The following is a 21,622-nucleotide window of genomic DNA, read 5'->3' as shown; positions in this document are numbered from 1 at the left end:
CCGCTTTATATGTAGCTTATTGAATATCGCTAACTAGAGCGGTCTTGCCCCCCAAAAGTTATATCCTCTTTAAATCTATATAAATGACATCACATCCCAACACTACCTTGCCGAAAAAGGAAAAAAAGAAAACCGAACGGGAGACAAGACCGTATGAAGTAGTTCTCTCAGTGGCCAATTCCCCCTTGTGGGTATGTGCCATTTTCATGTGGAGAAGAAGAAGAAGAAGAAGTTCCAGTCGAGGCTTACCGCCGCACATGGTGTCTTGTAGACTGCGTCGCCTAGATGTCGTTCGCATTCTCGCTATCCGGCCGAAAGGTATTTATACCCATAAGTCAGCTCCTTCCTTGTGTAGTCTCAGTGGCAAGGTTTTGAAATACACGAGCCCCACAAAAATGCTTCGAGGTACCGTCTTTGGACAAAGTAACCAGTCCGCCCTTGCGGATTGCACTGCTAACAAGAGTAACTATCGCCGAGAAGAGGATAACGACGGGTCACGGTGACGCAGGTTACACTCGCTTTTGTTATCTTTGCCAGGAATACGGGACAGCGCCCTTCCAATGCCGCTACACATAGCGGCATATCACGTTTTGCTCTGTAGCCCCTTGGTCGATCTCTTTCTTGCTTTCGTCATGGATGATCTCACAGCACGCTATTTTTGATTGGTCAAAAAAGCCATGCGACAGCAGCCAAGGGAACTAGAATCGCCTGCCCAGAATTCCTAGTAATGGTCTCGCAGTGAGCATCTCAGCAACTATTCTGCTCTGAGCTACAGCTTCGAAGCTGTTTTTCAGCTTCTTTTCAGGGGCCCGGCACTATGGCCCGATTTTATCGCATCGATAGCTATGTTCGAGTCCTCTCCAGGATTAACAACGTCGCCGCCGTCACCGGCTTACAAAGCAGGAAAGGAATGAACGTATTACACGGATTAGTCCTTTGCGCGCTCACTGCGTTGCCACAGCCATTAATACCTTACAAAGCAATCATTACGGGACTAATTGAAAAGCGACCGTAGGCACACGTGTACTCACCAGTGTTACGACCCATCTTGAGACCCGAGATGAAACGGAGGGAGATTCAACGTAGCGGCAATTTTGACGGGTCGTTTGACTTCAACTTGACCCCTCGATGACCTCACAGAAAAGGGCGACTTTCTGGGAAGTGGCCGACGAGGCTCTTCCCACACTCGGCTCGGCGAAAACGACCTCCCTTCGAGAAGCAACCGACGACAGGAGAAGAAAGGGTGTCCCTCGTCTTGAGAAAAAAACCCGGAACGAATCAGAGGAAGCCTGGGCAGCTGCGGCTGTGACGTCAACACGACACAATGCTATAGGAATGCGGACTGCGGACTTAGGAATGCGGACTCGCCAGTTCCCACGTGCGGGCTCTAAGCAGATGTCTTAGTTGGCAGTGGTGTGTGGTGGCGATCTTTTGTGCCACGATGAGTTACCGCCTAGTGAGGAGGCTCAACAGGTCTTCGACAATGGTACTGGTGCCGATCTTTTGTGTCGCGATGGAATGTCGCCTGGTGCAGGGGCGGAGTCTTGGGCTATATAACCTGCGACCAAAGTGGGCACGAACGCTCTGGACCTTCGGTAATAGGTTCATCCAGTGTGGCTCTGGACCTTCGGTAATAGGTTCATCCAGTGGCTCTGAGCCTTGAGTATCAGGCTCATCCAGACGCTCGACGCTATGAACTCTTAACGTTTGATTCCTTGTTCTTCCTTTGTAAATTTATGTAAATAAGTGTCTCAGTTTCTTGTCATTAAATCTGCTTGTTTTTGTAATCTCTAACCAACCATTCTGAAGTTCAGACCATTCCCTCATCCTGTACGAGCCCCTTGGTGCAACAACAACTGGCCACGCTACCTAAAGCCGCAACACCAGGTACTAACCGTTGGTCGTGAGGGCTATAACGGGCACCGTGTTCCCGCCTTATGTCCCGTTCTTTCTGCCCAACGAGTTTCATGCTGTTCAAATTGGCCCAGCTGTGCACATTTCTGAACAGATGCAGTCTGTCCTATTTTACTCTTTCTTAACTTAATGTCTCGTGGCAAACTACGCATATGGTTATGAGGGCCAGGTAGCCCACTGAACATGGATCTGCGCTATGAGCGCGTGGTCGGAGGATCAAATCCTGGCCTCGGCGAGTCGTATTAACGCTATAGCGTCGATGATCTCACGTCGCAGACAAACCTACGTTGCTGTCGGTGTCGGCGCTTGACCGTGAGCGAAAAATCCCCAGAGAAACAATCTAGGCGGCAGGTCGACCACTGAGGTCACGTGACCTTATGGCGTCATCAAAACCTGCCCACCAGATTGCGAGGAAACTGCCCACCGTAGCAGGTGGCAGTTAGATTAATGATTGGTCGCGAGAGAGGTCACTCGGGAAGAGCAAGCTGGGTCGCACAAGCCCCACTGGTGGCAGCACCTGCCATCCGTAGGGGCAGCGCCTAGAAGTAGAATGAGAACTCCTAGGCATATACTGAATGCAACGAAAACTGAATGCAACGAAAACATCTTTTATGTGCATGACACGCAAAAGAGACCCTTTAACCTTCACTTACAGTATCAATGGTACAGCATTAACTCAAGTAACCGATGTCAAATAGGAGTTCACCTTAAACATGACCTAAACTGGACAACGCACATTGACAATGTTTGCAATAAGGCCACGCGGAAGCTCTGGTTATTGCGAAGAAAACTTCATGATGCCACTGTAGAGGTAAAACTACCTGCTTACAAGATGGCTGTGCTTCCAGTGCTGACTTACGCTAGTCATGTTTGGGAGCCGTATACTAAACAAAACATATTGAAATGTGAATGAGTACAAAACAAAGCTCTAAGATTTATTTTTAACTCGTACTCTAGAACCCAATCAGTGTCTGAACTTAGAAACAGGGCCGGGCTTACAACTGTGAAGCAGAAAATGCAGCTTAACAGACGGATATTCTTTTTTCATATGCTGACAGGTAGCTGTAAGGTCAATCTAGACCGATACATCAAACCACTGAATGCTTCTGGCAGCAGAACAAAACACTCCAAACATATCACACCTCCGGATTTTAGAACAGATTCCTTCAAATACTCTTTTCTGGTTCGCACTATTGACGAATGGAACAAATTACCAAAAGAAGTGATTCAATGTTCGGATTTAAAGGCTTTTGAAAACGCCCTCATGAAGTATTTGTGACTGGTTTGACTGGTATGTTTTTGACCCATATATACATGTCATTTTGTCTTTCCTATAAATTTGTATTGTTGTATTGTTTTGTATTTCTCCTAAGGCGGTGATCTGCTGATGTACTGCATCTAGTTCTTGTTTATTTCAAAGATCTCAACTCCTGTCTTGGCAGCAGCTGACAGTATGAATAAATAAATAAATAAATAAATAAATAAATAAATACGGGTGTAAAGTACACAGAATGACCTATTCTGAATATATGCGCGTCAATCCCATTAAAGATATCGCTTATAGGTATCCCCTCCATCTTTTTTTCTAGTTGCAATGTTTCATCTCGATGGTGCCTGGCAAATTCACTCTGTTGATGTCCTTGCGCTGCTTCTGCCTTCGTTTGCTGGGCATTCACTGGAGTTATCTGTCCACTGTGTTAGCGCAGTCATCTCTCGCAAAGCTTGATGCAGACAGTCGGAAGCGCGCAACCACAGCGATTGAACGCTTTCTACTCCCAAAGTTAATTAAGGTGGGCAATAATAGTGCTGCATTATTGTCCACCTTAATTTAGGACCTTAGGTGTTGAATAAATGATCAAACAAACAAGTGTTATTGCGCGCACTAACAGGTGTAAGGATTGATGCGACCTCCTACGCAGGGAGCGCACTGTGCACACCTTTAACATCCCCTGAGCTACGATTTCAATGTTTGCAGGGGGCTTCAAAAAGGGGCTCTATTACCGCCACTCCGAAAGGTGTGAAGCAAGTGAAGTCATGGCCGGAAATTCACAAGGTAAAGATACCATCCCTCCAGCGCACTTCATTTCCATGATTATCCCTCTCGGTGTCTGAGTGGTATGACGTTCAGCTGGCGAGCCTGAGGTCGGGGTTCGATCCTGGCCACAGTGACTGCATTTGGACGGAAGCAAAAGGTCAAAGCTGCCTTGAACGTCATAGTGCATAAGATGACGGGAATTCTCCGCTACAGCGTGCTTCGTATACTAACAGTGCTTCCTTGACGCCAAAAAAAAACAACAACAAAAAAATCAAACGCTTTTGACGAGAGACGACGCAGTCCTGCGGTAAGCAGCACCGCACGAACCAGTTCCGAGCATTAGCCAAATCATCATGCCTGAAGTTCCGGATTTTCAGAGTACGGGCCATGTTCTTTGCTGTTAGGCCTAAATAGTATTATAGCACCCATTTTATTACGTTAACAGACAGTGCGGTGTGTACCTAATTCTACTGTAACTTTATACAGACAAGTGTAAAATCCAAACTTTTTCAGCTCCGAAGGGATAAAGACTGGGGTTCTAACAACACCTATCCCCCTCTTCTAGAGATTTGGAGCTATGGCTGTATAAACCGCTTTGCACTGCCCAGCTCTGAACCTATAGTGGCCTGGAAATTTTTGAATAAGACTGAACATGCATCACTTCTACTCGCCCTTGACACTGAAGCCGAGAGTTTGGCGGCAACCGTCGGGTCGGGGATAGGCATGAAGAGAAGAAAACGAACACCGATCATAAATGGAGTAATTATAACTGCCATGCTGATCAGAACTTTGTCCCCAAGCATGTGATCCAAAACGTAATCAACGATCTAATAACTTTATTTGTGGCCTCCGCTTCTCACCAGAGGGCGCTTGAGGGCTTACCTGCTGAGGGACAGCGCTTGGGGGAAGCTGAGTTGCGTGTGCAGTGAACGCCTTGTGCGGTATTTCTCTGGCCTGCATACTGTGCTTTGACTGTGTGACTGTGACCTTGACTGCGCTGTGACTTTGGTTTGTGTTGTCATTTCCGTCGTGACCTGCACTCTGGGCTTTGACTGTCTGCCTGTAACCTTTGGTTTCCTCTTGTTTTTATTTTTGCTTTTGTTTTTGTCTTTTACTGCTCTGGTTTTCCCTTTAAATTTTTTTTCTTTCGAACATTTAGCTCCTTTTCATTTATCTTGAATTCGCGGTAAAGAGAAGCTTAAACGGTTTTTGAGAATTCGAGGTTATTCAAGAATTCCAAATTATCAAGTTTCTAGAAAAAGCAGGCAAAGAATTTTTGCACTAGCAGTGACATAATCGCCGATTAAAACCGCGGTGATATTTAGGCTTCTCCTCACTACGTAGGAGGAGTGCGAGGAAACTCGGCAGTGACGTCATTGTTGCCGAAATTTCAGATGTCCGCTGCTTACGCCTGCATGCTGCTGTGCGTCGTCAGATGGCGCCAAACAGTGCATTGTGAGCTTCACCTTCGATGGCGTCGGTTTTCTTCCATGGAATGACCGTTTCTTCGCTGGAAACGTAGTGCCGTCATACGTGACGTCTTTATCGGGGCCTCTGCCCGTCGCTGTGCACTGCAGATAAGCCTGAACGCGGACGACGACTTTATTCGGCGATTACACCACCATTTAAAATGCTAGAGCAAAACGATTTCGCAGGCTTTACCTACACATTTTGCACATTCGGCAACCTTAAACTCATCGAATTCTAAAACCGCTCCAGTTGCCGTTTAAGCCCGACAAAGCGTTGCTGGTCCGGGCTCCTTCTCTCTTTCTTTTATGTTGTTTCTTCATTTTCCGAGAGGACTAATAAAAGGGTAAAAAGGGTGTTTCTCTGTGGGCGCAGAAGAGCTCCCCCGCCACCACGTTCTCCGAGAAGGCGCCTCCTTCGCCGCGCGCCTCACCGCGGCAGGAGTCCAAGCTCTCCGGCCGTCCCCACCGCTCCCGGCCGGCTCACGGCCACCACTACCACCCGCACCACCCCGTGGAGCGGGTCTCCGAGACCCACTGGGTCATCGTGGTGGCGCTCATCGCCTCCACCAGCATCGTGATCGCCTTCTTCGTGTTCGTCGCGCTCGCGTTCGCCACGCGGCCGCCCGAGTCCGGACAGCGACAGGAGCGCTGCGAAACGCCGGCCTGCCGAGGCTTCGCACAGCTGCTGGCCGCCAGCGTGGACACGGCCAAGGAGCCGTGCGACAACTTCTACCGGTAGGTGCTCCCTTTTAAAGGCCGACCCACATGGAGCGAACAAACGCTGCGAATTTCATGTGGCGCGGCGGAACGCCGACGCGCTGCCGCCGTGCTGCACCACATACGGCGAAAAACAGGCGACCGCCGCCAGACCGCAGCCGTCTCGATTTCAGTGTTGCTGACCACGGGATGGCCTTAATCATAGTAAACTGCAACAATAAACGATTTTTAAGCGTACTATAAAGCCATTGTTTATTAGAGGGCGGCAAAGGAAACAAATTATTATTTATATTTGTCTCAATTTTATCAATTTTGTCTTCATTTATCAGACCGTAGGCTAGAGTAGGCGCTCACACTTGTTCAAAAATCCGAAGCGGATCCGCTCACCGCAAGAACTAGTACAGAGGGCAAAACGCTTGTCTAGAACACGTTATGGGCGTGTTTCGGGCTTAACGCCCGATATCTAGCGATAGTATTTGGTTAAAAGTTGTTTTGATGTAAGCATGTGCATTTAAACTCGTACGATTTCACCGTCATTTTGTTCGTTCCTGGTTGCGGCGGCTTTGGGAGCTGCGGAGCATAAAATTCGGTCGTTCTAGACAAGCGTTTTACCCTCTGTACCTGTCCTCATCTGTCGACGCGCGGGCGAGGCGGAACCGCCGCGCCGCTGCTGTTTCTCGCTTTTCTACACCACGTCGCCGCTTGCGGCGTACATAGATACAGTGAGAAAAGAGCATAAATTTACTCTGTCTACGTACCGTAAGCGTATGCATGCTTACGTACGCTAAACGGAGGCGCATTCCCACTTTTAGTTCAACGTATGCTAGCAGAGACGCAAAAACAAACTCAGCCTATAGTGGCGCCATCTGGTTCTCAAGACAGGAACTATTACTGTAAACAAACCGACTCTCCTCCTAGAAGTGGGAGAACTGTCACTCTAAATAAAAAACAAACCAAATTTATCACTTATACGTTTTCTTATAGGCAAGGTGAGACGAAGCGAAGTACCGGTGCTCCATTTACGGCCAGTGAACGCTCTGAAAAAGGCTGCAACAATGAGAATTTAGTCCTAAGCGAGGGGTCCGGCTTCGAAGGGCGTCGCCATGTTTGTCGCCGCGCGCTGGCGGAAGCTAGATGAGGGAAGAGAGCGCCTTCATTGGTCCGCGCTGACAGCTCGCATTCGCCGCTTCCGGTGAGCGGCTGACCGCCGGGCGAACATATCTAGCACTGCTTGGTCGGCGGCGAACGGCCGCTAGTCATTACTAGTCACAGGTCATGACTAGCTAGTCATTAACCAGTCATGACTAGTTAGTCATTATACAGTCATGACTAGTTAGTCATTACTATTTAGTCTTTAACCAACCATGACTAGTTAGTCATTAACCAATCATGACTAGATAGTCATTAACCAGCCGTGACTGGTTAGTCACTAACCATCAACTAATTAGTCACGACTAGCTAGTCAATAACTAATCATGAACTAATTAGTCATGACTAGTTAGTCATTAACCAATCATGACATGTTAACCTTTAACCAGTGACTAATTATTAATGACTAGCCAGTTAGTCACCCCATAGCCGCCTCGTGTGGGCCTACGGCCGTCGTCTCATTGGTGGAGGCTTTAAATCGTGAAAGTGCACCCGAATTGTTTTTCTGCGGGAATATGGGGGACTTTCTTGCTGCTTTCTCGCGGGTATTGGTGTCGTAGTACGCCGTAGTCAAGAAATTTCTCAGTGTGCCTGCTTTCTTATGAGATTGTCATAGGCCCGGACCGTGTATCGGCAGTGTAGTGCGCCTATGGCGATGGTGTCATGTGTCGCGATAGGGGACTGGTTGCTTCGAAAATGCTACTGCTGTCACTTCCTCACCACATGTGAGTTGGGCGTAGGAAGTTGGGGTTTTATTCCGCATAAGCGACAAAGGCTTTCACGCACCAGTCGCAGGTCTAGAAAGGTCTGCTTGTTATGCTAAATGCTTTCAAGGTTGCAATTTCAAGGTTGCAACCTAAAGTCAGGTGAAGGATCTGCGACTACATTTTCTCCTAAGAGCAAAGATGATGTGAAGAGAGATGGGTTGACCGGCGTGCGAGAAGAGTCTGCGAGTTCTTCTCGCGTTCAAATCCTGTGCCCTGAAGACTTTTGAACAAAAGTGTTCATGTGCAGTTTTCGTGCAGCTCCAGCTAAGGCTGCTGGTTTTCTTAGAAAGGATCATCATTTTTATGGCATCTACGACAAAATTTTAATAAAAGAGAGTTAAACAGGGGGAAGTCGGGATGTTAAGTTCGTTAACGCATTAAGTTCGACGAGTTGGTATCGGCTTCCTAAATTCATATTTTCTAGTGAAGTTGCAGACGCAGACATGCCACAAAACAAGCGAGTGTTCTGCCTTGTGTTGTGTAGTGTCTGCGTCTGCAAGTAAGTTAGAAAAGATGAATTAGATCATCAAAAGTGTTCGAGTCACATGGGGTGTTTGCTCGAGTTCACACGATAATTCTTTTTCTGTGTTATGTTTATCTTGGTCAAGTTCATGTTTTTGTTGCACTCGACACCAAATAGTTACTTGCGAATTGTAGGGGCGCAAAAGGAATTATATGAGACTGCTTAGAATTCTCCCTGTTTAAAGCCATATAATACCCATTCAGCGTGTTTAAAGAATGACCAGTGCAAGCGCAGAGACTTAATATTTCAATACTTATGGCAGCTGTCGTTATCGCTCTCATTTCTTTTTGTTTTCTTTATTTATTTGATGAAAAGCATCACTGATTAGATGCCTTTGGCTTCGGAATCAGCGGTATTTCGTTTCAAGAGAATCTGGTGGTGTAACTAGCAAGATAAGCACACAAGATCCGGGACTGGGAATCTTTTGCCCAAACAGGTTCGTGTGCGGCAAGCGCAAGAGCAGCCACTCAGTGTACGAGGAGCAGTTGTCGTACTTCTTCGAAGATCTGGCCACTGTGCTGAGGGACACCCGGGCCCTCAGCGACGAGCAGACTGTGTCGGGCAAGGCAGCCAGTCTCTACGCCAGCTGCGAGTCAGTGCTGATGGGCGGAAACGAGGACCTGGACGGCTTCAGGGAAGTACTCAGAGGAGCCCAGCTCGTGTGGCCTATGCTGGACATAGCTCCAGACTTGCTGGCAACAACGTTCCGCATCAAGAAGTACTTCGACATCTCTTCGCTTCTCAAAATCACTAGACTGACTTGGGCCTCCCGCACTTACTCGGAAACCCGGCAATTTCTTCTTGAGCCAGGGGACATTTTCGGCCTCACTCGCCGGCGCAGCGTGGCCCACGCCAACTCAAAGTTCTACAGCCTAGTGGTGAGCGCTGTGACCGGACCGAACGTTAGCGCGGAGCCTCTGTTGTCTTACAACGACATCGCCAGCATCGAAGAAGACCTCACCGACGCCGTCACTCCTTTATTCTCGAAGAAACCGATCGAAAGCCCTTGGACAGACATCGGAAATCTGTCGCTGATGATGCCGTACTTTGGTGAGCAGCGCTGGCGAGATTTCTTCGCTAACCACTTCGGCGCAAGCGACGGCGCCGTCTCCGTAAACGTAACGAACGTCGACTACGTGTCCACTTTCGACAACCTCACCCAGAAATGGAACGAGAGCACTATGGTGTGGTGTACAAGCTGGATGGCTGTCGCCGAGATGGCGCCCTACATGAGCAAAAACATCGCTCTCCACAGGTTCATTGACGAGGCGACGGTCGACTCCGCCCCCAGGCACTGCCTCGAGCTGAGCGAGAGGATCCTGGGCGCCGCCGTCTTCAGCAGCTTCGTGAACAAGACGTTCGTGGTCGAAGTGGTCGAGGACATACGGCGGGCGACCGTGGCTCTCCTGGCTCCGTTCCAGGACAAGAACGTGAAGAGTGCGTGGCTGGTGTCTCCAAGCATCTACGAAGTGGTCAACGCCAGCGAGTTCTTCTGGATGCTCCAGCAGGTGGACGCGTACCAACGGGAGCTGGATGCGAGTCTCCTTGACAGGAACAGCACCGATTCAATCGCCCGTAACTGGGTTAACGCTGTCCGCTTGCGCGATCGAATTGTGGACGGCGGCGCGTTTTTTGTCCGCACGGCGTATCTGGAAGACGTGTACGAGGAGTCTTCGTACTCGTTCTTCAGCTCGCGGAGCAGCTCGATACGGCTGCCGCTCTACGCCTCGATGTTGCCGATCTACGAGTACGGGCTCACGGAAGGCATCAAGTTGGGGACACTGGGCGTACTGTTTGCCCAGGCGGTGTTCATGGCTCTCCTGGCGAGGATCGGCCCTGACAACACCAGCGCCTCCAACGACCGCCTGCGCTGCTTCTCGGGCCCTTCGGGTAACGGCACGTACAGCCGGGAATACGACCGCGCTGTGCCTCTGGAGATGCTGGAGGAGTTCCTCGAGAAGGCGCTGCCTAGCACCAGCGGCAGCCAGCTCGAACTGCCGCCGAGATTTGAGGAGACGCAGACTTTCTTCCTGTCGATGTGCTACCTGCTCTGCAATCCCGACGTAGGCGGCGCAAAGTTCGAGCGCGCCTGCAACGAGGCTGTGAGGCACTCGCGCCTCTTCTCCAAGGCATTCAACTGTTCGTTGGGGACAAACATGAACCCACCTGACAAGTGTGAATTTTTTTAACCGCATTATTCCCAGCAGACAAAACCTTTTTCGTTTCGTGAAGGCCAATGGACATTTATTTTGTGATGGTTTGAAATGAATAATGTAGTAACTATGCCTTAAAATTTTCAAGCTTGTTTGGACCTTGGACTAGGCGCACAGTGATTTCGGCTAGCATATATTGGCTAAGGAGATATATACGTCTTAGAGTGATTTATTTGCATTCTACACTGTTTTATGCATTTGTATGCCCAAACCTGTAATTTACAGTGTCTTAATTGTATATCCTGCATTGATGGCAGCTGTTGAATAATGAATGCCACATCTGATACTTGGACCGCATATCTGACTTTTCTGGAAAAGCGATGAGGCAGGTTTTCCTTTTAGTCTTTACATGCTGCTGCGTGTTTTCCTTTTGCTTTAACTGTATGCTTGCGTCAATTGGCACAATAATGCTAAAAAAAATTTCTGTTTTAGAACTTTTTCAAAGTTGAAATTACCTTCAATGAACATTACATGTTGCATGTTGTTGCAAAGAACTGCTATTTATGTTTGTGCGGCTATCTTCTTTACTACTAACAACGCTGCCAAGCGCCTACTGACTGTGGTTTATGAATTAGGTACACCCTGGTCTGTGAGTCTACTATGTCAACGTAGATGTACTTGCACTTTTGTACTATGTGTGTGAAACTTAGCAGCAAAAGTCGGATCATGCTTCTTTGATTCCATATATGCGCTACTGACGTACTGTGGACAAATATGCCATGTGTACCGTTTAATTCGCTATTCTTGCACGCTGTTGTTCTGAATAGGAAATGGAGGTAACAAAAATGAAAACGGTCTTGCATAGTACCCAAGAGGCTAGGTTTCTTGGACCACGTGTGTTTCAGGAGAAAATTGCAATGCCCAAAGGAAAGAGGGAAAGATCATCCGCAAAGAAGCAAGGTTGCAGCTGCATTTGTTGGCGGTACATTTCCGGCTTCCCCGGAAATTCCAGCCAGCACAAAACGATACTTGCAGTGCAAGATCACTAAAGGTGCGCGAAGAAAAATTTACATATCGGTGATCGAATTTCTAGAAATTAAATTTAACCTCTTGATATATTATCTAGTCCTTTGAGGGTCGAATTCTTTTTGAAAAAAAAAAAAACTTTCTCAGATGGTAAAATAACGTTTTTGCGGATTTTGAATGTACAGAATAAACAAAATCAGAGTCTGAAGAGTCATCGCTGTTGGTGTCAAGAGAAGCGGCAGTGCGTTTGGCCGTATCACCGCTTTGCCGTGCATCTGAAGAACTCTAAACAAACCAAGTAAACAAGAACAGCGGGAACACCTCGTGAGCGTCGGTGATAAACAACCTAAGAGCAGCGCCAATAAAGATAGAAATGAACTTCCGCGTCCCCTGCGATAAAAATAGAAATCAAGTTTCGCGCTCCTCCTTTGCGATCACGCGGCGAAACCGAAACCACGAAAGGACGTTGCCGCAGACCAGTTAGAAATCAGTTCTGTTTATCTCCGCAAGAACGCAGCACAATCGAATTTCAAACGCTTCTCCCAGGTCCTAGGAGGTAGCAGCACCTCCCAGTGAGCATTCATTGTCATGATGGCGCGAAATTTCAAACGGAGGGTTGAGACCGTTCCCGTAAGGCAAGGACCTTGCGGCACGGAATAACGCCACCGTACATATACGGCAGAAACCCTCAAAGGGCTAGAGGCCATAGCTGGCAATGTGGTGCATGTAACATACCCCCTGCCTTGAGGGGAAGGTGGGGTGAGCTGGTGGAGGGAAGGCGATTTGTATTACCAGAATCGGCCGCATTTCTGGAGAGTGAAGGAGGCTTGGGACACATTAAATGAGTTTGGTCCATCACAACTCTGACAGTGGTAATGGTTACGGCCAACAGCTATCTCCGGTTTGGTTCCCGGCTGCCAGTATAGTGACTTGGGTTATTTAAATTAGCTAATTGGAGTGCGCAACTGCAGGGTTCCATCTGCAGTTCGCGATGAAACGCGAATCATCCCCTTCGCAGCAGCTGTCGCTAATGCTGCAAGTGTGAGAGCAATGCGTGTATGACGGCTGTGGCTGCTCTCAATTTCTTCCTTTTGTTCTCGGCAGTTTGTTTTTAGAAGGTTTTTGATGTCTAGAAAATTATGTGCACTGATTTTTGTCGACTGTGACATGTATGTTCACATTGTATAGGTGGCTCCCGAGAAAGGTTGCAGCGGGGTGTCATTCATAGCGGGGACATTTGCGTGCGTGGTCTTGCGGCTGGCGCCGCAACAGGACGCCTCGCATGGATAGTGTGACGATAGAGAATGTGACAGAGCGCCACCTGTGCGATGCGCCCGCAGATGGCGCCACGTAAGTCGCAGAACCGCGCACTCATGTGTTCCCGCTATGTGTTAATTACCCTGTATATGTAGGTTATGTGTGGGTTAATACAAACCTGTCCACAGTTTTCTGCCGTCATTCTGATTTCTCTCCAGGTGGGCGTCACTCATGTTACATGCGGATGAATGGAAATGTGTCCACATCACACATGTACCATACATCAGTTATCGCATGCCAATCATACTTGACCAAGTGGCATCGGAAGTGGTTCATACCACGTACGCACATGAGCTGACACCTAACTAATAATGTATAAATGAAGTGCCACTTTGCCCACGATATAGCATGCCGTTTTTATTAACGCTATACCTCTACTATAATGGTATACATGCAGCAAATGTTGTCCAGCAGAGCAGACGACTAAACGCTACTTGTTTCTTAACAGTTGCTATAGTGAATTCACCTGGAAAGCTTCGCGCCTGTGCACCTAAGCTTCGTGTAAACATGGAGGATAAAGAATCGACGCTACCCAATTTTCTAAGTACAGTTCCCTTATTTCGATCTTTTCTGGCGATGTAGTCCTAATAATAAGTGGTGCAGCAGTATACATTGCAAACCTGACTTGAGTTCGACAGCATCAGTTAACCGATCAAGCCGAGATTTATCCTACCGAGATGTCAGAAGTAAAGCCTACATTTAGGGAACATCCACTCATTTCTCGACATAACGGAATAAGTCAACAATGCAGTACAGCTGAACGGAGTCCGAAATCACTAAATTACTGTCGTGAGTTCTTTATTGCGTATTATTTTAATGGAGCTAATGGTGTACACGACCACGAATAAAACCATACTATTTCGTTAAGTTCTGTCAGTTCTTACGTTATAAGCTAACGGATTATGGCCAGAACCACCTTCAGACTGAACATGAGAGAAGCCAACAGCCACAGAAACCAAGGAGCACAGGGGATTTTTTTTTAATTCATTTATTTTTTTATTTTTTTTGTGCTGTTGATCAAGTAAGAATATTACTGAATATGTTGTCGCTTAAAGCTGATTGATTAGAAAAGCAGAAGAAAAAACAACCACATGCCGCCGGTGGGATCCGAACCCACGACCTCCGAATTACGCGTCCGGTGCTCTACCTCTGAGCTACGGCGACGGCTGTCAAACCTTCTGCTTTCGGGGGTATTTATGTTTTACAAATAACCTAACCTTGAGAGTGTTCATCAGCGCCACCCACGTTCGTAAGCGGCGGACGTGGAACGTCCTGAGTTACCGCTGGTGTGACGTAGAACGCCATCGAACGGCGAGGGTGGAAGCTGTGTGAGAACCCTCTTATGCTTCCTATGGCGTCAAGGCTGCCAGAACCGAGACCCTCGCTAAGCAATTAAGCAAACAAGGCAAAGGGAATGAGGGGCTCGTTATAAATATGAGAGAAGCCAACAGCCACAGAAACCAAGGAGCACAGGGGATTTTTTTTTATTCATTTATTTTTTTTATTTTTTTTGGTGCTGTTGATCAAGTAAGAATATTACTGAATATGTTGTCGCTTAAAGCTAATTGATTAGAAAAGCAGAAGAAAAAACAACCACATGCCGCCGGTGGGATCCGAACCCACGACCTGAACGGTAGTTAAATTATCGACAAATCGGACTGATGGCTGGCAGACAACAGAACAAGGCTGCATCGATCGACAATTCGACGCGGGAGTGATTTTAACCCAAATGCTAAGTGCGGAATAATTTCCAATCTGTGAATGGTCTACGAGGGGGTACCCAAAAGAAACCGGACTAAATTTTTTGGTCGGCAAAGCTTCTGTGGTATCGCGTTTTGCCACTAGGAGCGCATAGAACGAACATTCCAGAGTCAGTAAGCCGAGTGCCGTCGTTGAAGGAGGTCAGACTAGTTTAGGAAGAGTTTTAGAGTGACGACTGTTTTGTGTGAACGTCGTTTTTGCAATGGCTGATTTTCGTGAACAGCGTGCGCCGGTAAAATTCTGATTTTGCTTGGAAAAAATGGAAACTCTTGAAATATTAAGAAAGACGTATAAGGACGATGCTATGGGGACAACTCAAGTGTTCCTGAATCGAATCCTGAATCAAAGCAACAATCATGCCAATGGAAAACTTCAAATTCACCTCGCCTCAAGAAAGCTCGTCAGGTGAAACCAAACCTCAAAATAATGCTGACTTGTTTTTTCGACGTGAGAGGTGTCGTCCATTGAGAATTCGTTCCGCAGAGTAAGACAGTTAGCCAGGCTTTCTACTTGGATGTTTTGAAAAGATTGGGCAACAGTGTGCGGTGGAAGCGGCCAGATTTGTGGCGGTCGAGTGACTGGTTTTTCCATCATGGCAATGCCCCTGCTCACACAGCCCTGTCTCTACGACAATTTTGGGCCAAAAATGGCATGACCCCTATTCCTCAACCCTCATACTCTCTTGACCTTGCCCCGTGCTACTTTCTTTGTTTCCTAGAATGAAAAAATAGGTGAATGGAAAGCGTTTCGCTGATGTTGCTGAGGTGAAGAAAAAAACGACGGAGGCACTGTCAAGCATCACAAAAGGTGAATTTAAACAATGTTTACAAAAATGGAATGAAAGATTCGACAAGCGTATCATTGCAAGTGGGGAATACTTTGAAGGAGATTGAAGGTCTGTGCTTAAAATGAGAACAAATAAGTTCAAACAAAAATAAGTCCGGCTTCTTTTGGGTACCCCCTCGTACATTGGGATTACTTTAATCCCAATGTAAAGCAATACACTTCGAGATCGCACCTTATGGGGATTCCTCCAAACTGGGGAAGTAACTGACATTCCTACAGAATAATTCATCTACAGCCAAAGAGTTCCAATTACCAAAGATACCACTGTTCATCTCCGGGGACTTCCCTAAATCCTGAAGACATTCCGAAAATTTTCTCGAACGAACGAAAGTTCGAAATATTCATACTAGGCTTTCCTGGAACCGCAACTTCACTCGCAGTCATGCGCGAATTGACGCTAATTCACGGGGCGCCCGTTGATGGTCACGGCGCCTCGAGCACCTCCGCCCACTGCCGACAGGCGCTGGCCCGAGGCGACCACCGACACTTGCAGTGCGCTGATGGCACCGTTACCCCAGCGGCCCGAGCGCTGCGCCATTGCGCGAGACGCCGCCGGCAGCAGCCTGCCGACCATTACTTCGGCCAGGGCAGCGATGCAGGCGAACCCCTGGCCGATGAGCATCAGGTAGAAGATGGCGCCCACGTCGGTGAGCTTCATGTTTGCAGCCGTGACGGCCGATTGGGCTCCGGCCGTGTGGCGCAGCGCTGATTCCATGGTCCGGCGGTTCCAGTCTTGGGGCAGCCCGGCCTCCCACAGCCAACGGAGCCTGCACCGCGCCACAGACCAGGAGAATGGAGGGTAAGCTCTCCTTACGGGTTCCATGACGAGTATTCAAAGCAGCAGGTAGAGAGAAAAGAGTGGGAGAGGAGGGTAGAGGGTGTTCCGGAGGTTGACCGGAGCGCCCCACGGAGGGAGCACCAGTCCTGTGGGTGCACCTCCAGACACCCAGCGATAAAAATGCGTCTCCCACCTACGAGCCCAGCACTTCCTGCACCTCGCCTCTCAGTGCCCCCGTATACGACCTGGTTCTTTAACCCCTAGGCACCTGCTGCGGTGGCCTAGTGCTTACAGTTACAGCGTTACCTGGTCTTAGATCTTTCCTCAGTTTTGCGCCGTTTAGCGTCAACGTTCGCAAGCTCACCGCCAGGCACCCAAGGGTAAGACTGCACACTTGGACACGCATAGGTAAAAATACACCTCCTACTAACGAGCCCCGCACCTCCCTAATACGAAGCGGAATGTGCTAATCGCTAGGCTGCCGTAGCGGTGGACTAGTGGTCAGAGCACCCATTCTAATATATAAACTTTAATATGTTCATTTCTTCGCGGTCACAAGCCAGCTAAAGCTGGATCATTCATGTTACAAACTCGTAATCGTCTTGGGATCTTTTCTTCTTTGGCCACTCCGAGACAGACTTCTTTCTTTAAGGTTCTCCCTACTTCTCCTGTGCACCTTGCCGTCTAGGGACTAGTGGACGTTTCCAGTTTTGGACACTTCTTCTGTTCGACGAAAAACGCGTCTTGTCTTCACGAGAACAGGAAAATTATTTTTATACTTTATCTCCTCTCTAACGGCACTTGGTACGGGAAAAAATGAACACGTAAAAGACTTCTATAGAAGTGTTTCGCTTTGCTCCCGGACAAAGTGACAACACCTGTACTGCTGCCGTCTAATCTCCTGCGAGGAGAGGCATAAGTTAGAGTTTTGTTGTGAAAGCAACACTGCGCTAGTCGCCGAGTCATTTCGCGGAGCTCTGGAAAGGCCAAGCTGCGCATGCGCGAGGAGCGGGTGACGTCACACGGCGCACATTTGGCGCGCCGGGGCCGCCGCGCACTCGCCATCTCCTCGCCGACAGTCTCCCTCCTTCTCTCTCTCTCCCCCTCTCTGATGCGCAGTAGTGGTTGCGCATCGCCATCTGTGTGGTTTGTGATGTATATAAAACTGGCAGTGGCTTAGCTCTGCTATGCAGTATATACGTAGCGTGAGATGAGGGCGAGGTGTCCACATCTCGGTGGACACCAGAACCAGAGGGAAGGCGCATTACTGCCCGCTTGGAACAGTGGACACCTCAACCATGCTTTAAGCTAAGTGGCGGTAGTGACAGGTGTTCGCTGCATGTGTTGGCATTGACATGGTTGTGCCAGAGACGCGGCGCTGAAGCCATAGGCCGTCGGCGTTCGTTGTGTTCACTAGCGTTGGCGTTGACCACGTTTTACATTCCGATCATTTTAAGGAAACGAAGTGCGCATAATGATTCCCTGGGTCAGCAGACGCCTGAGTCGTGCTTATAGGTACGTGGGGTGATGATAGAGAGATGTGAGCCGCAGGCATTGACATGGTTGTGCCAGAGACGCGGCGCTGAAGCCATAGGTTATCGGCGTTCATTCTGTTATTGGCGTTACGGTTGTCAACGTTTTACACTCCAATCATTTTAAGGAAAGGAAGGCGAGCGCGCGCGGCGAGGCACGCCAGCTGTGCGTAGTGACGTCACTTGCTCCTCGCGCATGCGCAATATGGTCGTGCAAGAGCACGCGAAACGACGAGATTGTGGGCAATGTAGCTCGCGCAACAATATATGGCTACGCGCACATGTTGCTTTCGCAATCCTTCAGGTTTAACCAGAGCTAAAGCACAGCCAATTTTCTTTCCCCCCTCCCCCCTTTATGTTTGAATGGCATTGTTTCTAAACCTGCTAAAGGCGGACGCGCTCTGACCTCTGGTGGATCTGCTTGATGATGTTCTTGTCGAGGGTGCGTCGCACGAACATGGTGAACTCGTTGTTGATGAAGAAGTCGGTGCCCATGTAGAACTCGCCATCGACCCCTTTAGGGTAGACGCGCGCGATTGTCCAGTACAACAGGATGTCGTCGCAGAAGAAGATGGCCTTCTCATCCAGCAGCATATCGAACGTGGGCTTGCTCAGGATCTGGTTAGCGGTGGTCACCGTCCGGTGGCGCTGCACCTGCCTCCAGAGGCGCTGGTAGTCGGGTCTGTTCGATGTCTGCAGTAACAACAGACTATAGGTTGGATCGATAGAAAAAAGATCTCGTCAGAGCTATTAATGTATTGCGGATGATGAAAATCGAATTATAAATGAAACAAAGGAATATAGTACAAAAAATTAATAAATTGTAATAAAGACGACAAGGGGAAAAAGATTCATGGGTTGAAAGAAGCCTGCACCGGCAAATTTCTTCAGCTGGTCACTCTAGTTGACTTTGTATTGAATTTTTAGGGATTTTCCTTTGCTTGCTGTGCGTTCCTCGTTGTGAGAAATATTAAATACGGAAACCATGCTGAACCGAATTTTATGACGAAAATGTTTTGGAAATACAAGGTTGAAATGAGACCCCTCCCTTCCCTCGAGCATAGTGATCCATCAATTCACAGCTGCGTCGATTCTTTAAACCTCAATTACGACTTCTTTTAAGGTTTCACCATATACCTAACCATCCCCTTTTATCAATAATTGTTTTATTTTTCCCCCCTTTCAAAGTTACTGATGCTTCTAAGGCTCTTGTTGTCAGTAATGTTTTAAGTACAAAATTATTCCCTGTTGGCTAAACGTTTTTGCACATAGGACAATAGGTGGATAAAGCGCAGAGAAAAGGTTCCTACAAAGTCCTGCATCACGGTAGGACTGCCAGGATTTAGTGCAGAAAATGAACGACTGACTCCTTCAGCAAGCGTTCAGGTCTTTTTACAGGTCTTTTTATATTTTCGTGATTCTGTGAATCGTGATCTTAGAAACTGCACAAATGCTGTCTCTGCAGAAATTGCACAGATGTTCTCGCCATGCCCTTCCCCTTCCACGGCAATCCTTTTCCTCCTTCTGCTTTCCCGTGGTCACTCTACAGTTACGCCAACTACTGCAACAACTACTACTACTACGCCAAACTCCCTAAACAGGTCTTTAATATCTGCCTCTGTAATGAGCGTTAATAATCCCTTCACTTATTTTTGGTTACAAAAGACGCAAAAACTTTAAGTGCACGAAATCTCCACGTAGTCTTGTTTTAGCCTAAAAGAGCACGCTTGTAGCCATGTGTCTAACGAACGTCGGCCTTTGCTGTTTGTGAGCCGTTAAAGGCAGAACAAGGGGACAAAAAAAAAAAGTAGCGCTACCTTGAAGAGGCGTTCGTAGGTGCTCCCGCTGATGACGAAGGGCATGATATCGGGGCGTGCTATGACGTCCTTGATGGTGTTTATGCGGCCCGTCTGGTCCTTGACCATCATGCTGGCCTTCATGATGCCAGTGAATCCCGTCATGACCACCATTACCACGATCCACCAGAAAGCGGTTAGCCAGCGGCCGTACGACGTCTCCGGGGGCTCGGGTGTCGCTGCGAGGCAGTGCGCGGTTAGCTGAGCACATGAAACATTGCGAAGTTTTGAGGTCTATGAGTTGGTTAGGAGGACTAAATTAATCAAACACGGTGGACGTAGTAAGCTAGCTGGCTCACTACTATTTAAACATCGTCCCGTACTTAGAGCAATAAGTAACAAAGATTGACAAACCTTGTAATAAAGTTTTATTGGTTCAATTAGAGGTACGAAAATCTGGAAGGAACTTTTTTTTGCGCAATTTTCTTAGGCAAATCCGTGTTTTTTTTTGTTTTTTTTTAAAGAAAGCAAGCTTCATCTGTTCTGTCCGTGCTGCTGAAGAACGGGGCAAGCATTCTGCGGTATACCTGTCAATTTCTTCTGCTGATAACTAGGACTTCAAGCACATCGCTCATCAAAAAGATTTTAAAGGGAGTTTCACGTAATGTCAAGCGCATTTCTCTTTAACTCGAACTGTAGTTGCAATAGCAGTAGTATTCGCTAATAATAATTAGTTCTTTTTTAACTTGGAAATTAGGCAACAGTTATGGGATCTAAAACAACAATCGCACCAATAATAAGCGCTGCGGCGATGCTTACATTCAAACAGCATATTTCCGATGAGATCCATGAGATAGTCGCCGAACATGCTCAGGCGACTTCTGCCACCGTAGGAAGGAAGCGACAACATGATAGCGAGGAACACCATCGTTGTGAGCAGAGTCACCCAGACCTGTTTCGCGCAAAACAAACACACAAACAGACCAGCACAGTTTCATTAAACCTTGTCGCCCATTTTATTCGTAGAACAGTAGTAGTGTTTGCCCACAATCCGAATGATCTTACCACCAATGAATAAAATATCTCAAAGTGTTTAGATACCAGCGGACGGTAGCAACACTTGCGGATAAGTATTTATGGGCAATACGACGAGTATCTTGAATGGTATTTAGAGGCACGCGTTAGTTACGAGAGGTTAAAAAATTGATTGTTCTTTTTGCATGAAAGATCGCCACTCAACTGCGGAAAAAAAAAGAAGCTTTAGGCCCCAGGTCGACGAGCAAAGACAATGCATTTAATTCGATTATTTATTTATCTAATTATTCGCGATAGTGAGTGATCACCCCGCAGTATTATACCTTACCAGACAATAAAACATGAAAAAAAGGGAGGCTGGCGTCGCAGCAAATCGAACCTTTTGTTCTGTGGCCTTTTGCTACATCTTTATGTTCAGAACACTATTTATTTATTTATTTATTTATTTATTTATTTATTTAGGACATACTGCAGGCCCAGTGAAGGGCCCTTGCAGGAGGGGCACAATAAACACAATACAAAAAAAGCACAAAACAAAAAGTACAAGGCAAGTAAAAAAAATCAATGAACGGCCTGTTCATATTTATTTATATTTATTTATTAATACTACTTTTCTGGTTTCTAATATATCGAGAACGGCATGAACAAAAACAACTTTCCGACTTCTTCTCTGATGTCGTACTTAACCCGGTGGCATACGGACGAGAGCCTCAGCAGAAACCAAAGGCCAAGCAGGGATCTTAAGAAATAGGAAGAGTGGAGAGATCTTGCCTTTGAGCAGGGCACAAAGGTCGCACATTTATC

General features: G+C 47.5%; 2 protein-coding genes across 2 annotated transcripts; one reads left to right on the top strand and one right to left on the bottom strand.

The window, feature by feature from the left end:
- Positions 1-2,110: 2,110 nt before the first annotated feature.
- Positions 2,111-13,200, top strand: LOC149340711 (neprilysin-1-like). The gene is made up of 4 exons (XM_089551172.1): positions 2,111-2,146; positions 3,890-3,967; positions 5,792-6,153; positions 9,011-13,200. The coding sequence occupies exons 1-4, from the start codon at positions 2,111-2,113 to the stop codon at positions 10,761-10,763; spliced, it is 2,229 nt and encodes a 742-aa protein (XP_089407298.1). The 3' UTR covers positions 10,764-13,200.
- Positions 13,201-15,893: 2,693 nt separating this feature from the next.
- Positions 15,894-20,711, bottom strand: LOC149340710 (ionotropic receptor 93a-like). The gene is made up of 4 exons (XM_089551335.1): positions 20,603-20,711; positions 19,805-20,022; positions 18,394-18,680; positions 15,894-16,444 (listed from the first exon to the last, which is right to left on the bottom strand). Exons 1-4 carry the CDS (start codon positions 20,709-20,711, stop codon positions 16,075-16,077), a joined length of 984 nt encoding a protein of 327 aa, XP_089407461.1. The 3' UTR covers positions 15,894-16,074.
- Between the last annotated feature and the right edge of the window lie 911 nt (positions 20,712-21,622).

The sequence above is a fragment of the Amblyomma mixtum genome, chromosome 6, assembly GCF_055824585.1.
Source record: "Amblyomma mixtum isolate Tamu chromosome 6, ASM5582458v1, whole genome shotgun sequence".
In the NCBI taxonomy this organism is placed as follows: domain Eukaryota; kingdom Metazoa; phylum Arthropoda; class Arachnida; order Ixodida; family Ixodidae; genus Amblyomma; species Amblyomma mixtum.
This window is presented reverse-complemented; position numbering and strand designations above follow the sequence as displayed.

Bases quoted from the DNA above. Each gene is read 5' to 3' on its own strand.
- LOC149340710 (XM_089551335.1), bottom strand. From the start codon at position 20,711: ATGGTGTTCCTCGCTATCATGTTGTCGCTTCCTTCCTACGGTGGCAGA. The intron at 20,023-20,602 runs GTAAGCATCGCC...ACTGCCTCGCAG, and splicing joins CGGAAATATGCTGTTTGAAT to CGACACCCGAGCCCCCGGAG. The intron at 18,681-19,804 runs GTAGCGCTACTT...TTGTTACTGCAG, and splicing joins CCTACGAACGCCTCTTCAAG to ACATCGAACAGACCCGACTA.
- LOC149340711 (XM_089551172.1), top strand. From the start codon at position 2,111: ATGAGCGCGTGGTCGGAGGATCAAATCCTGGCCTCG. The intron at 2,147-3,889 runs GCGAGTCGTATT...CAATGTTTGCAG, and splicing joins AGGATCAAATCCTGGCCTCG to GGGGCTTCAAAAAGGGGCTC. The intron at 3,968-5,791 runs GTAAAGATACCA...CTGTGGGCGCAG, and splicing joins CATGGCCGGAAATTCACAAG to AAGAGCTCCCCCGCCACCAC.